The 14,518-nt window shown below is 41.9% G+C and overlaps 1 protein-coding gene across 4 annotated transcripts; it reads left to right on the plus strand.

Annotated features, from left to right (window-relative positions):
* Positions 1-10,129, plus strand: irf2b (interferon regulatory factor 2b). 4 transcript variants are annotated; one of them, XM_032555302.1, is made up of 10 exons: positions 138-248; positions 1,581-1,811; positions 1,904-1,996; positions 2,074-2,173; positions 3,737-3,913; positions 4,009-4,055; positions 5,813-5,933; positions 6,029-6,181; positions 6,790-6,827; positions 8,701-10,129. In XM_032555302.1, exons 2-10 carry the CDS (start codon positions 1,809-1,811, stop codon positions 8,965-8,967), a joined length of 999 nt encoding a protein of 332 aa, XP_032411193.1. In that variant the 5' UTR covers positions 138-248; positions 1,581-1,808; the 3' UTR covers positions 8,968-10,129. The 4 variants fall into 4 exon arrangements, with proteins under 4 accessions (XP_032411191.1, XP_032411193.1, XP_032411194.1 ...); XM_032555301.1 differs by having other exon boundaries at positions 245-352; XM_032555300.1 differs by lacking the exon at positions 1,581-1,811 and having other exon boundaries at positions 1-248.
* The last annotated feature ends 4,389 nt before the right edge of the window (positions 10,130-14,518 follow it).

Genomic DNA, 14,518 nt, shown 5'->3' on the forward strand with positions numbered 1-14,518 from the left:
CGAGCTGAAGCGAGAGCACGAGAGCTTGCAGGGGGATTTCCAGCACGCGCCCTGACTTCCCGAAGCAGTCGTTGTTTTGCTTTCGGTCTGAATGCAGAAACAGAAATAAACCACCGACACCATCTTTCTTTTTTTTTTTTTCTATGTGCATTTTAAAGCCTCGAAGCTGCTACGTTGTCCACCTCGAGCCCAGCGTGTTATTCTCCGACAGCGGCGCTGAGGAGCCACAGGCCGTCCAAACTGAGACGGTAACAGTTTTTATTTCCGCATATTAAAAGCCGTTGGGCTGCGTACACACAGTCATACGCAGCGACTTCCTACGGGACGACATGACAGCTCCTTAGCTCGCTCTGTAAGTGAAAGTACCCCTGTAGTTTTTTGGTCTTCGTTCGCCGGCGAGGTACTGGATTTATTTTCACTTTTGGCTTCGTTGTTTTTGGGTCAGCTCGCTGGCAGGCAGTAGACAAACAGAGCGCGGTAAACTTTTGACCTGACCTCCGCTGCTAAATTCAACTTTACTTCAATAAACGTGTCTACAGCCGCACAGAGTTAGCGCTCGGAAAGCTAGTGTGTGCTGTAATTTTGAACATATTATGACTTAAATGTTCTCCTTGTTATTTTGTCAGTTTTCCTTTATCTAATTGTGTGTGTTTTTTTTCACAGAGTTTGAGTTGTGAGAAATAAAAATTACTTCTGAATAGTAATAGCGTTACTTATGAGAGTGCCATGTTGAATTTTGCTTCGTTATGTTGATAGGTTGTTATATTTTCACTGCATTATTGTATTTTATACATTGCCTGGGAGGAGAGTGTAGAACCTGATGGTGTGTTTCAGCCGCATTTGCAAGCCAGTGGAACAAAGGTCGTTTCAGCAGAGTTAAAATTTTACTAAAACATCTGAGAGTTTTTAGAAGTGCGTCTCACATGTTTGATCAGAAAGAAAAGTGATGCACAATAATTGTAAGTGTTAAAACCAATAAGGATCAGAGTAACACACACACGCACACCCACACACACACCCACCCACACACAGAGAGGGACTCAGCTGGATGTTCCAGGCCTGCTGCTGGTTAAAACAGCCTGGTGTTGTGCCATGTTACCTGGTTTGACCTTTTAGGGAGCTGTCTGTTACCAGAAGGGCCACATTAATGTGCAGCTGGGATCACCAGGGCCTGCTGGACTTTGATCATGCCAGGAACCAACATGAGCTTCAGGCTGGGGGAAATTTTCCTCCTCTGTTTTTTTGTTTTGTTTGTTTAAGGAAACATTCTGCATTTGTTGGATTGCCGCTTGAATTTTTGTCCAGCTTCCTGTTGTAATAGTTCCAAGTGTTTTTTTGTTTTTTTTTCTAGGACCAGATTTTCTTTAGCAAAAGTTTAAACCTGAGTAAAGTTGTATTTCTTTATTTAATGGCATCTCTCATTTCCAAACTAAATGAAACAGAAATATGTTTTTATTCGTCCATGTGACAAACTGTGTTTAGTCTGCCGTTAGAAATAAAACCTATTGTTGTGAGTCGGTAATTTGAAATGCACTGATGAGGATTTTTCTGGCCGTTATTGATTTGTGGTTTTCTTTTAGGTGAGCAGCCAGCTCTGATTGTGACCAGTTCCAATATTTGATGGGGGGAAAACAAAAAGTGTTCCAGGCTTTTTGATATAATTTATAGCTTTGGATCAAACGGGAAATGACAGGATTGCAAGATTACCCTCGTTTACATACTTAAGCAGGCATTTAGAGCTACTTAAAGGACGATTGGCTGATTTATAATCTCTGCCTGATTTGATTGGTGCACCCCCAGTAATAATCATGGTACGCTGTCTTATTATTTGAGAAGAATAATTTAGATTTCGGTCAGTTCCAGCTGCTGCCTGTTAACACCTGTTATTGTTTGTGTCTCTTAGGTCACCATGCCTGTAGAAAGGATGAGGATGCGGCCGTGGCTGGAGGAACAGATCAACTCTTGTCAGATCCCAGGACTGAAATGGGTCAACAAAGTGAGTTGGTGTTTTTAATATCCTGACGTCGACTCATTCTGTGAAGTACGATGCTGACAGGCCGCGTTGATTTTTAGGAAAAGAGAATCTTCCAGATCCCATGGATGCATGCGGCGCGTCACGGCTGGGACCTGGAGAAAGACGCGCCGCTCTTCATGCGATGGGCCATACACACTGGTAGCTGGAGCACACTCTCACTGCTTCTCCTTTCCTGTGGCTTTCAGTTTGTCTGACCAAACAGCGCTCTTAGTTTTCTGTCACAAATCTGAGAAACTTTATGGTTAGGCAATGTTTATTGGTTTAGAAAGAAGAAAAAAAAAAAAACTAAGTAAAAGCCAATCAGTTTTGGACTCCAAACTGTGGAGGGAGGTGCCTCCTTCAGGCTGTAGTTTCGCAAGAGTGAAATGGGTTTCCTACTCGGTCCTGAAAAGAATAGAATAGAATTTTCAGTGCTTTCTGGGTCTGGATAAGCAAGGAATGGAGAAAAAAATGGATCTTTGCTTCCAGACTATATATTTTGAAACATGAACTGAAGTTTTACATTAATTGCCACAAATGAACAAGGTTCTCTTCACATTCTTTTTGAATACAAAATAACCATACAGCACCTTGCAGAAGTATTTCTAACCCTAGAAACTTTTCAGAATTTGTTAAATTATAACCTCAAGCATCATTGTGTGTTCAGGGCCAGATGTACAGATATTTGGTTCCGTGGCCTGGAAACCGTTTTGATGTCCTATTCACTAAAGAAAAGTTGTTTCATTAATGCAAATTACAATAAATTAAGTTGGTCCTATCCATAAACCGGATATGGACTGACGATACCAGCTGGTGATGGTAGGTGTAACATATCACTTGGCCAGTTTCTCCATTCTGTTTCCAAATAAAAAAATAAAAATATTTTCACTTCATTTTCAAATACATGAGTATTATAAAAATCCTAAAAACATTACAGCTCACTTCATATAGGAGTATGATTGTTACATAAAGTAGAATCTTTGTAAAACATGCATTCATTATATAAAAAATTTAAAAAAAATTAAAATTTGTGGCCAAAAAATTGCAGCCCTGGTTTACTACCCTGTAAACCTTTTCTAAAGTCCAACCCAGTGTGTTTTATTTAAATATAACAGAAATAGACAGTGCAACACCCTATGCACTCAATGAAATACTGTGGCTCTGATGCTTTTCTTCGCACTATTAAATCAGAAGTTCTGAATACACATGCACGCCACACTTTTCAGGTTTATTTCGGTAAACAAAAAATGCTGGGAATTGTGTATATTTTTTCTTCTTCTTCCAATTTGACAAATTCTGTCCTCGTCCGTCACATAAAATCCCGCTGAATATATGTACCTCTGGTTTTAACGTAATAATATGACAAATTTCATAATTCCATGAAAAGTATTCAAAGCATTCTGAACACATAATGCTGTAGTTACATCCTTTTCTCTTTAAAAAGAGAAAAGGATGTCATCTTTTGCAAGATGATGACATCTTGCAAAAGATCCTTGTTCTTAGGTACATAGGAGAACAGAGAGCCCAACAACCTTGCCTGCTGCTGGGTGGCATGGCAGCCTGATTGCAGCCCTCTAGGATGGTATCCAGGTGACACAGGTCTAGAGCTCCTGACGTTAGCGCCAACTCGTTTGTTGGAGTCAGCGGAAGGCCTACATCCTTTTCTCTTTAAAAAGAGAAAAGGATGTACTTCTGTACATTTCTCTTAATGTTCTTCTGCAGGTAAATACCAGCCCGGCGTGGACCGGCCCGACCCAAAGACCTGGAAGGCTAACTTCCGCTGCGCCATGAACAGCCTGCCTGACATCGAGGAGGTGAAGGACAAAAGTATCAAGAAAGGAACCAACGCCTTCAGAGTGTACAAGATGCTCTCGTCCACAGAGAGGAGCTTGAAGAAAGGTGAGCTGCGCTCGTTCCTCCTCTGCTGTTTTACTCCTGGATTCGACTCAAAACACGTTTTCTGAATCCTCCCTCCGATCCGTGTCTCCTCGTAGGAAAGAAGAAGGCCGACAAGGAGGGAAAGTCCAAGGGAAGCAAAGAGGTAGGAAAACCTCTGGGTTTTCCATCCAGGCTCTATGTAAACTTTAACCCAGGCCTGATAAAAACCCGGTCTTCACAGTCCAGTTTGGCGGCATTGCCGAAATGCCTTACCTAGAAGCGTTTGTGGCCACCCCCACACTTCTAGAAAGCTTTGTCAGGTCAGAGTGAAGTGGGAGAGATGAAGGTGGAGGGAGGGAGGGAACGGCTGAGTTGGAACAATCAGGTCTCCTTCCTGTTCCCACATAATGCAGAATTGCATCTGTGTTGGATCAGATAAGAGAGAGGCTCACAGTGGGAGGGATCGACTGCTCTGTCTGGGTGGGTGATGGTCGAGGCATGCCTGCTTTGTTGTTGTAGCTCCCAGCTGGAGGTGCAGAAATCCAGCTGTTTCTCCTGCAGATGCAGGACTCAAAAGGTGTTGAGTGGAGTCACTGGAGAGGTGTCTGGAAGTCGTCCGTGTTCATCGCTCCAGTCGGAGAATATTACAGCCTGCAGCACAGTACCGGCTCAAAACAAACTTCACTTTTATATAACTTCATTTTCTATTTACATTTTATGTCATAGGCTGACTGCAGAACACATTCTCAAAGATCAAAGATAAGGACCGTCTTGCATTGGAACAGGAACGTATCAACAAAACAAAAACACCAAATAAAATGAATTATTTAGTCTCTGTAAACAAAATTGTCCTTCATAAAAATGCCTGGTTGAGATCAAAGCAACTGACTGAAGACTTTTGTCATCCAGTTTTTGGTTGAAAAAGAGAGAAACGAGAAATCATGCAAATGGAAATTAATGAGCCAGTTTTCATTTATCACGCAATTAATTGATTTGGTGCTTATTGTGTCAGGCCTAGATATTAGGAGTGCATCGATCGATATCGATCGATTCCTGACATTTGTGTTGCATTAGTTGTTGTACTCCTAATTGCAAAATGAAAATTGTGTTGTTTTTTTACATGTTTGTGAAGCTGTTGGTGTATTTAATTGGGCTGTACAGGTACAGAGTTAGGGTTACATTTATAATTCTGTACATTTATGTCTGCATTTAAAAAAACAAACAAGAATCGGTTTTTAGTCAATTCAGCACTGTTTTTCTATGTTGGATCGGTATCAGCCGATGCTAAACCTCAGATATCGGTTGTAGCAGAGCCCCCAAATGAAGGGTTTTGGCTTTACTGATGAACGGCCAGGTTTATTGAAGTAAACCATAAGTTTCACCGTAAGAGTTGTTGCACAAACACAAAAGTATAAGATACAAAACACGCTCTTACAACCGTAATGTCTGAAAATTGAAAACAACGTTCACTACTAACATCAACCGATTAAAAAAGCCATACCGTATTTGATTACAATAAACCAAAGATCACAATTCCACTTGATCAATATTAGAAATATCCTGCTTACAAAATAAATGCACCTTGTGCCTCTGTTAAGGGGGCAGCTAATAACAAGATACATTCATAACACTGTTCCAACTTATCTTCCCTTTCTGTTGCCAAGCTGCTGCTGCACAACATAAACAGTGGAAGGTCTCTCATCAAAATAAAAGCATTAAATTCAAAAACCGGAAGTCAACTAACAAAATAAAGGCGATAGGCCCTAAAAAGGAGCACAACAAATAAGGAGCTTAACCTGGGGTTATTTACACCGGTATCTGTGTCAGATAAAAGTGGATCAGTGCATCCCTAATCTTTATATACTGCATTGTCAGTTATGTTTAGCTACATCCAACCTCTCCTCTTCCTTTGCCCCTCAGGGAGCCGCTCTGTCTCCAAACACGACTTTTTCTGAAGTCCAGCCCGGACCTGTCGACTGTTCCAAGCAGCTCGCGCTCAAAGCAGAGGCCCGGGAGCTCACAGTGACCAACAGCGGATCAGGTACTGCCGTTGTGTTTTGTGTCGCCCTGCGCCGCAGGAGTGCGCCGGATTCCCTCGTGTTCACTCTCCGTGTGTTGTGTGTGTGTGACCCGCAGCGCTCCACAGTCCGGCCGGGGACCACCTGATCCAGTGCGAGCAGCTGCCAGACGTGTGCCAGACCATCGAGGTGACCACCGAGAACGAGGAGCAGACCGTTAGCTCTTCCCACTCGTACCCGCTGCAGATCTCTCCTGTATCTTCATGCTGCGGTGAGACACCACACACACACACACAAACACATCCTCTTAACCGCAGCATGTTACGAGGAACAAAAAAAAAAAAAGCCCAAATAATGCACCTACAGGCTCCTGACCACATGGGAACCTCTTTTACATCATTGTGGTTTCAATACAGAGGATTGGCTTTCCTCAACTCTATCTGATCGGCTGTTTATGTTCTGCCTGAGCAATAAAAAAAAACCCCTGTGGTTTAGATGCTAAACTGTTAGCATCAGTCTGTCCAAACCAGCTGGGTGGGTGAAAACGGAGGGATAGACCTCTTTATCAACCCAACACCTGCCAGAACATTTTGGTAGCTTATTTATTTTTTTTATCTCTGCTTATGTAAAAGCAGGTAACTGCTCCTCTCTTCTAGCTACTAGCTGGTTTATCTCATGTGTTCGTGACCCGTCATTCAGGCCCAGCTCGATCTATGGGTGTCAGCTCTGCTTGCTTGTGTGTTTGTTTGCATAGCTAACATTCAGAGTTGAGTGTAGCAGGAGCAACAGTGTGTGCGCGTGTGTGTGTTGGGGAGGGGGGTAATTGTCAGGCCTGCATGTGTGGTTTTACCTCCGTTTTCCTGTCTCCTCCGACTGCAGGCAGCGACACAGAGAGTGACACAGAAGACAACAAAGAGGTGGGTCTCACACTTAACACACACACACACACACACACACACCAAAGAGCGCTGAATGAATCAGCAGCTGGACCAGTTTTCAGAGAAACAGGTTTTTACCTGCTCAAACAGGGTGTGTGTGTGCATCATAAAGTTTTGGAGCCTTGGCCCTGACTGTGACGAGAGTTTGTGGTGCATCTCAGAGGCTCAAAGCGTTGTTTTATTATTACGTGTTGAGTTAGGTGTGTGTCTGTGTGTGTGTGTGTGTGTTCCTTCCTGTAAGGTTGCAAAAGAGTGAGAAAAGGGAGGGCTCTGTCAGGAACCATTGCAGTCAAACATTAACAGTTTGATCTCTGCTTGTCCTTTTGTCTGTCACCACATGTCCTGTCCTGAGCCACAACACAGGAATTCATGTGCACTAAAAGAGGAGATGCTCTTTTAGCTAATTTTGCACACACTACTGATGGCTAAATATTTACACTGAGTCACACACACACAAGGACCGTTTAGCTGCTTTATGTTTGGTGTTGTAATAATATTACCACACCTTGGACTTTCCTGCACTATGTTTCAGCACATTCTTATTTCAGTGGAACAAAACAAGGTGGCACTTTATGAGGAAATAAACAAAAATCTAAAAAGTGTACTTAGCCCTCTTTACAGCAAACTAAAATTCAGCACAGTAATGTATCCCAAGGTTTTATCGTCTCACAGATGGGCCTGTCACAATAACACATTTTGCGATAAACAACAATATTGTCATTTTTGATACCATGCTCAATTTCTACAGTAATGGATTTATATTAATGCAAGTACAACCTGTCAGAGATCAAACCACTTTAATTTCTAAAGAAACCTTTAACACTGGATCTGGTAAACAGCTTAAACATCCAAAATAAATAAACAAAATAACCAAAACAATAATTAAAATGGATTATGAAGTCTCTGTTACCAAAAGTGATTTTCAAAAGATATCATTCAGCTTTGACAGGGAAAACAGGTAAAAGGGCCAGGTAATGCAAACCACCAAATGTTTCTCAAAATGGCGGCTTTTCAACAATTTTAATGGGGAGCATCTCTTTGACGATTACTGCCCACGAGAAAAATGATCAATCTCATTTTAATTGATCATGCGATTATTTGATCTATTGCTTATCGTGACAGACTAACTCAGAGAAAGATTCATTCCAAACTTACAGCAGACATCCACCCCCTTCGCTGGGACTTTTCAAAATTTGTCAGAGGTGAAGTAATGCTCTCCCAGGGGAGGTTATTTACACTTTAATTATCTTACATGAGAAACTGATCTTATCTACCGATCTTATCTGTCTACAAAAGGTCTGAAAATCAGCCACTGTCTCCTTTTGTTCTGCTGTGAGAGAGAGCTGACCCGCCCACCAGGTCAGGTCTGCACGTGCCCGGTTAACAATAGTCACCTCACCCTAACTTAGCAACTTGTCGCTATATTTAGCAAAGTTTCAGACAAAAAAAATTGGTATCGGCCAAAGTTGGAAAGGGCAGGTCAGGTTTGAAAGCTGTGATTGGTGCTCCCTTGCTTCGGTTCAAATGAGACCAAATCTAACTTTTGTGCGCAAAATGATAATCATGGGAGCAAAGTTGGACCATGAACTCTATTCCCACAGTAGAATACATTTCATTTATAAAATAAACTTTGAAAACCACGTTACGGTGCCACTTCACAATAATGGCCGACTTTTTATTCCTTCCCATAAAGTCTCCGTACAATACATGACAAAATGTGAGAAAGTCCAAGGGTTATGAACACGTTGCTATGCAGCTCAGCCCCAGGTTCACAACAGTTTGCATCAGAAATGGTCCACAATATGTACATAACTTTTTAAATGTTCCTTCTTCTCCTTGTTCCCACCGACAGGCTCTCAGTCCGACGTGGAAGCGGGAATACCCGTCGGTCCTCAGAATCCCGCCGTGCTCTCTCCCCGGCATGGCTTCGTTCGTCAACCCAAGCAAACCCAACTTCCGGGTCACCAGCCTGAAGGACCCCACGCCCCTCATCAGCTACCACATTGACAGCTGGACGCCGGCCTGCGGCCAAAACTCTCACACACCGCCGTCGAGCAGCCACGCTCACGAGGTGCGTGCAAGCGTCATTAGGAAAACCTCGGACGTCACTTCCTCCTGACCCCTGACCTCGGATGAAGGGGCTAGGGGGAAGAACAGTCTCTTCCGGAGAACATGTGGGCTACGTCGGAGCCTAAAACACCTGTGTGGATTTTCAGTTCTCTTAGTTTTCCCTTTTGACCGACTGACACTCAGCTGGATGTACCGGTCCGCCAAGCTGTGAGCATTTGACCGTCAGCGTGGCGACTGGGTTTACGATCTGCAGACCACTTCCACCTGAGTGGGGACAGGAGGACCATACCGACGCCCTCCGTGTGCCACCGGTGGAACATTTATGTGCAGCTTAAGTAGCTTCACACGCCTTTTTAGTAGTGAGAGGTTCTCAGCGTTTTTAATAGTTCGGCTTACCAAAGATTAGTTTAATTCAGTCCGTTAGTTTCGACAAGCTAAATGTAGTAAATGCAGCCTGTTTGCAATCATGTTCCTCATCGCCACGTTTAACCAACGCAAGCACCTAACTACCAAGTTAAATGCTTTGCTGGAGACACACGGAACCGGTATGTGGCGTCGCCATCCCAATCAGTTCTGGTCAGCAGATTAATTATCATCTATTTATACTCTCAATCACTGGCCCCACAGTGGACAGCAGGCCGTGTGGATCTGTCTCCTCAGGACTCACCATTACTACAGCGGGGGGACTAACACCGCCCTCCTGGTGTCCACAATGTACATAACTCTTTTGTATGTGGGTTTTTGATTGCTTTAGCACCTTACAGGCAGCCCACTGGTTGGCGTGCGTGTGTGTGTGTATGGGTGTGTGTTTGTGAGTCTGAGAGAAACGGGGAGCAAAGCTTTACTTGCTGATATGTGCCTTTCGATGTGGCCGGATTCAAACTAGGCATGGGCCTGTATGAGATTCTTAATCCTGATACAATGAGATCCTAAAATTTTGACAAAATGGGGAAAAAAACATGAGTTATGTTCAATATTATCTAAACCATTTTACTTCAAGCACCAAGAAGTTTGTTTCTGATGGGAAATAAGACGGAACATAATGAAAAAAATGAAATTTAAGTTATCAAACTTTGTAATGAAAACTCGACACCGGTTACCGGCCCATGCTTACTTGAAGCTAGCTGTGCTTTAGCCTGCTAGCGGCAAACTCTACACCTCGGAAAGTCGCTCTTGTGCCTTTTTATAAATAAGATATGCATATGATTTTATTTCTTTGATTTTATTCTATTTTTAAAGCACCCCTGGGGGGAGGGGCAGTTTTTTTGTTTGTTTTTTTTTACCCATCCAGGGGGTCTTTTGTGGGCTCTAGTGTCCCCTATATGATAGTTGGCTGACAGGAAACGGGGAAGGAGAGGGTGGAAGACATGCGGCAAATGTCGTCGGGTCCGGGAGTCGAACCCGCGACGGCCGCGTCGAGGACTCAAGGCCTCTAAATACGGGTCACGCCCTACGCCACCACGGCACGCCCCAGGAGGGGCAGTTTAACTTGAGTGCACAGGTCTCCCATTTGCCCTGCACAGAAACACTGAGCTGCACTGACAAAGTGCCGGGAAGTAAGTGCTCAGGAGCCATCGGCCCCTGCTATGAGGAAACAGGATCCATTATTAAGGGTTGCTAACAGCTAGCAGGCTAAAGTGCAGCTAACAGGAAGACGGTGGAGTCACTGTGGGAACCAAACCCCATCCCTCCAGAGTGTAACACTGGATTCACTCAGTCGTCATGGTGATTTTTTTTTTTTTTTTAATATAAAGACTCACTGGATTAAAGGGGGTTGTTGCTTGCTTTACTGCAAAAATCTTTTCATACTTGTGCCTTTTTTATTATTATTATTATTACTCCATGACGGAAAAAGCTCGTTTCAGTCTGTAGATGCAGCTCCTGAATCCTGCCTGCATTATGTAATATTTAAAGCAAATTCTGCTAGTAACTGAACTAAGAGCCGTCTGCTTTTTCTAAATTGTTTTTGTTGTTTTGTTTCTGGAATCAGTGTAGCTACTTCGAGTGGACGCAGGAATATACACAAGGTGTTTCCTGGAATATAAAAGGGGAATAAAAATATGAGGAAATTGCTGATCAGAAGAGCTGGCGTAACGACAAAAACATTCTGAAAGTCCACCGATTTGCGTTGCCTTAACCCAGTGGTTCCCAAAGTGTGGGGCGCGGGAAGCTGTATGGATGAATGGAAGAAAACAAAACAGTTAAGTGTTTCACTGCAAAGATGGTTTGTAGTGTATTTTGTTGCAACCTGAAGTGTAAAATAAACTTCAGGGGAGTTTGAAAACAAAATGTGTATAGGTTTATGTCTGGTTGAACGATGTGTGTAACCAGTTGATTTTTTAAACATTTTTTTGGGGTGGGGGGATTTAATTGTAATTCATAGGGGGGCCCAGAAAATCTTTGGGAACCACTGCCTTAACAGTAGAATCACAGCAACATCCTGCGTGCGCTTTTCCACAGATTTAGTTTCTTCCGCTTTATGTCGGTTAGAGACGAGCAGTGAAAGCTGCAGAGCTGTTTCTGCTGTCCAGAGTAATTTAGAGCCATTAAATCTCTTATCAGGAAGGAGTTGTCCCTCTTTATGTTCGGCAGCACACTCTTTTAAAGGATAATGTAACTATTTAGCTGAAAGGAAAACAAACAACCATGAAAATAAAAATGACCTTTGCTCTGCTTTTCATCCCGCCATCCGTCTGTAACATTGTGAAATCTACATGTGAATCAACATGTTCAACTGAAAATAAAGTGTTTTTTGTATTTATCCTGCGTTCAGTTGGATTTTTATGACTGTCACAACAGGGTTAGATTGCACTCTTTCTTTTTTTTAATCTCTAGTATAGGCAGAAAGAGCAGAGTCCACTTCTTTTTTTTTTCTTTTTTTTTTATAGCCGCTGAGCCTCTGAGAGCTCGTATATCTGTGGCTGTTAAGATAAAAACAAAGTGACGACTAGAGACCTTTTTGTTGGCAAGCTGACCATTCCCGCGGCTTGGGCTGGGACTCGACTTTGAGATAAGGGTTGAAGGTTTTGCTGCTGAACTGTGCAAGTTAGCACCTGTAATGACTGAAACTGGAGTAACCTGTATGAGTGGTTCAGGTATTTGTCAGATGAGGCCTCGCTCTGTACACACACACACACACACACACAGAGAGAGAGAGAGACAGTCGCTTCATTCAGTTTATCCAGAGCTCTAACGTCTGTTTCAGTTTCGGTTGCTTTTCTCGGTTCTCACTCTGCTTCCTGTTTTTCTCAGGCCCCAGCGGATGGCTGGCCAGTTGCCTTGACAACTGCTAACCACATGCCATTAGTCATAGTAAACAGTCTATCAGTATGTCCGCTTTTTTGTTGTTGTTTTCTTTAGGATATACATCAAGACCTTAATCTGGACTTCCAGAATTGTTGACAGGAATCTCGAAGTGTTCTCATTTGAATGTGTAGTTGATAGGAAAACCTTTTCTTCATTGTTCTCCTTCCCCCAAGTTAAAATGGTTGTTTTGTTTGTTTAAATAGTGGCATCTTTTTATAGAATGTGGCCATATTTACAAACATGTGTCTAAATTTAGTTAAAAACAAAATTTTACGGGAAAAACGTCAAAACATAACTTTTAAGTAAAAAAAAAAAAAAATCTTAGTCCAATACAGTAAACGGATAAAACCGGCATTTAAAAAACAACAAAAAAGATGTTACACTGCTGCCATCTAATGTCCAAATTTAGAATTACAACCACTGGCCTACCATTATAATAACTTTATCCAAGGTGTTCAGTAAGGCAGGTATGTGGAAAAAAAAATCTAAAATTCATAGACACCATCCTGCCGGCTTCACCCACGGTTTTCCACCCCATTCCACAATTTAAATGAAAATACTTACAGAGAGTACGTCCCTAACACTTTTGTAAATCTTTCATCCGATCTTTTCATGGGACAACACCAATTGTAGTTTTCTGGATGATCATTGAGCTTTAAAAAGATCCAGATTCTGATCTTGGCTTATACAAGTTTCTTTTTTGTGTCTGAAAGGTTGCCAAATATAAAGGAGTCTGTCAGTCAGTCCTCTCATGGCAGAGTAAACGGGGACAGTGACTGATTTTCAGTCCTTTTTGGAGACAGACGAGATTGGTGGATAACAATGTTTCTCTCTGAACCAAATGAGTTTATGTTGGTCTCAACAGACCACAGGACTTGGTTCCAGGGATCATGTCCTCAGTCTGCTTGACTTCAGCAGATCAATTTGATGCAGTGTGTAGTGTATGGTCTAAAACAGTGACAGGCTAATTTCTCTCGCTATTGTGGCATGCAGCAAACGGAAATCATTTTGGTGATTCTAACCAAAAACACCAAACAAGAACCTAAAACGAGAAGTTTGTTCTGATTTGAGAATCTGTTTTTTTTTTAATTTAGAGTATGTAAACTTCAGGTTTCAACTATAAGTAACTAGAATGTTAACCCGTCTCTTTAGACAGTATTTATTGGGAGTCACCACTGTATAAATAATGATTTGTCATGGTTCCATTTGCTCATAAGGAAGCAAACCTGATTCTGTAGAGTTCATCCAGTTTCTGTAAAGCCGTCACTGTCCTTCTCTGTTCTACTGCAGCAGAAGAAAAGAAAAGAAAAAACTCGGTCTCTCATTACAAAGTTAAAGTAATGTATACCTTCAGGGCCTTCCTCTAGCTATGTTTTAATAGTTCACATTTTCAAACCAATTTGCAGTAATTTAAGCTGTTCCCACCACATTAACAAGAAAAAGACGTGAAGCTATTACTGCTGATCTAAATTGGCTTGCGCCGCGCCAACAGGACTGTATATTTCTCATGTCTCAACAGGAGAATGCAGCAGCAGATTCCTATTTTCACATTTACTTTGTTTAGTCCATCCTGAAGTCTTTTACAAGCAAAGCGTGTACGACCTTTCAGATTTATTCACAAACAAAACTCAGAAGACGATAAGAGCGACTTGTGGCTCCACCTCTGATTACTTGGTTATCAGAGGTGGATAAGAAAATAAATTATTGAGTGATTTATCTGATAAAAAAACCTGCCTTATTATCAACTAATACAAGCCCATATATAACCTAACATTTTTGGCAAAGATTGTAAAAATAGCGATTCAGGTAATTTTATAATTTCTTATTTTAAAAGTTACTTTACTGCTGCCCAGTCAGGTTTTGATTCCCATGTTTGTTTTGATCAAAACAAACTGTAAACGTTGGTGAGATGGTCAGATATGCTCAGACCAAGACTAATTTTGGCACATTAATCAAAGCAAGCAAAGCTCCCATGTGGGGTTCCTCAAGGCTCCGTTCTTGGGCCACTTTTATTTATTTAACAGCTTCATGCTCCCTCTAGCTCAGATTATGGAGCATCACAACATCTCTTAATGCCTGTATGCTGATAATGCTCAACTTTGGAGTTTAACACCACTAACATTGTTATAATTTACTGCAGCTTATCAGTTCATTTTGATCACATCTTAAATATTGATTTAAAATTTGGATGCTTGCATTTTTTCATTCCTCTCTGAAAACATGTCTGGTTTTAATGTTGTTTTCTTTAGTTCTTTAACCTTACCTTATTTGACACTATTCAGATAAGCTTACAT

This window comes from Xiphophorus hellerii, chromosome 23 (assembly GCF_003331165.1).
Source record: "Xiphophorus hellerii strain 12219 chromosome 23, Xiphophorus_hellerii-4.1, whole genome shotgun sequence".
NCBI classification, from domain to species: Eukaryota; Metazoa; Chordata; class Actinopteri; order Cyprinodontiformes; family Poeciliidae; genus Xiphophorus; species Xiphophorus hellerii.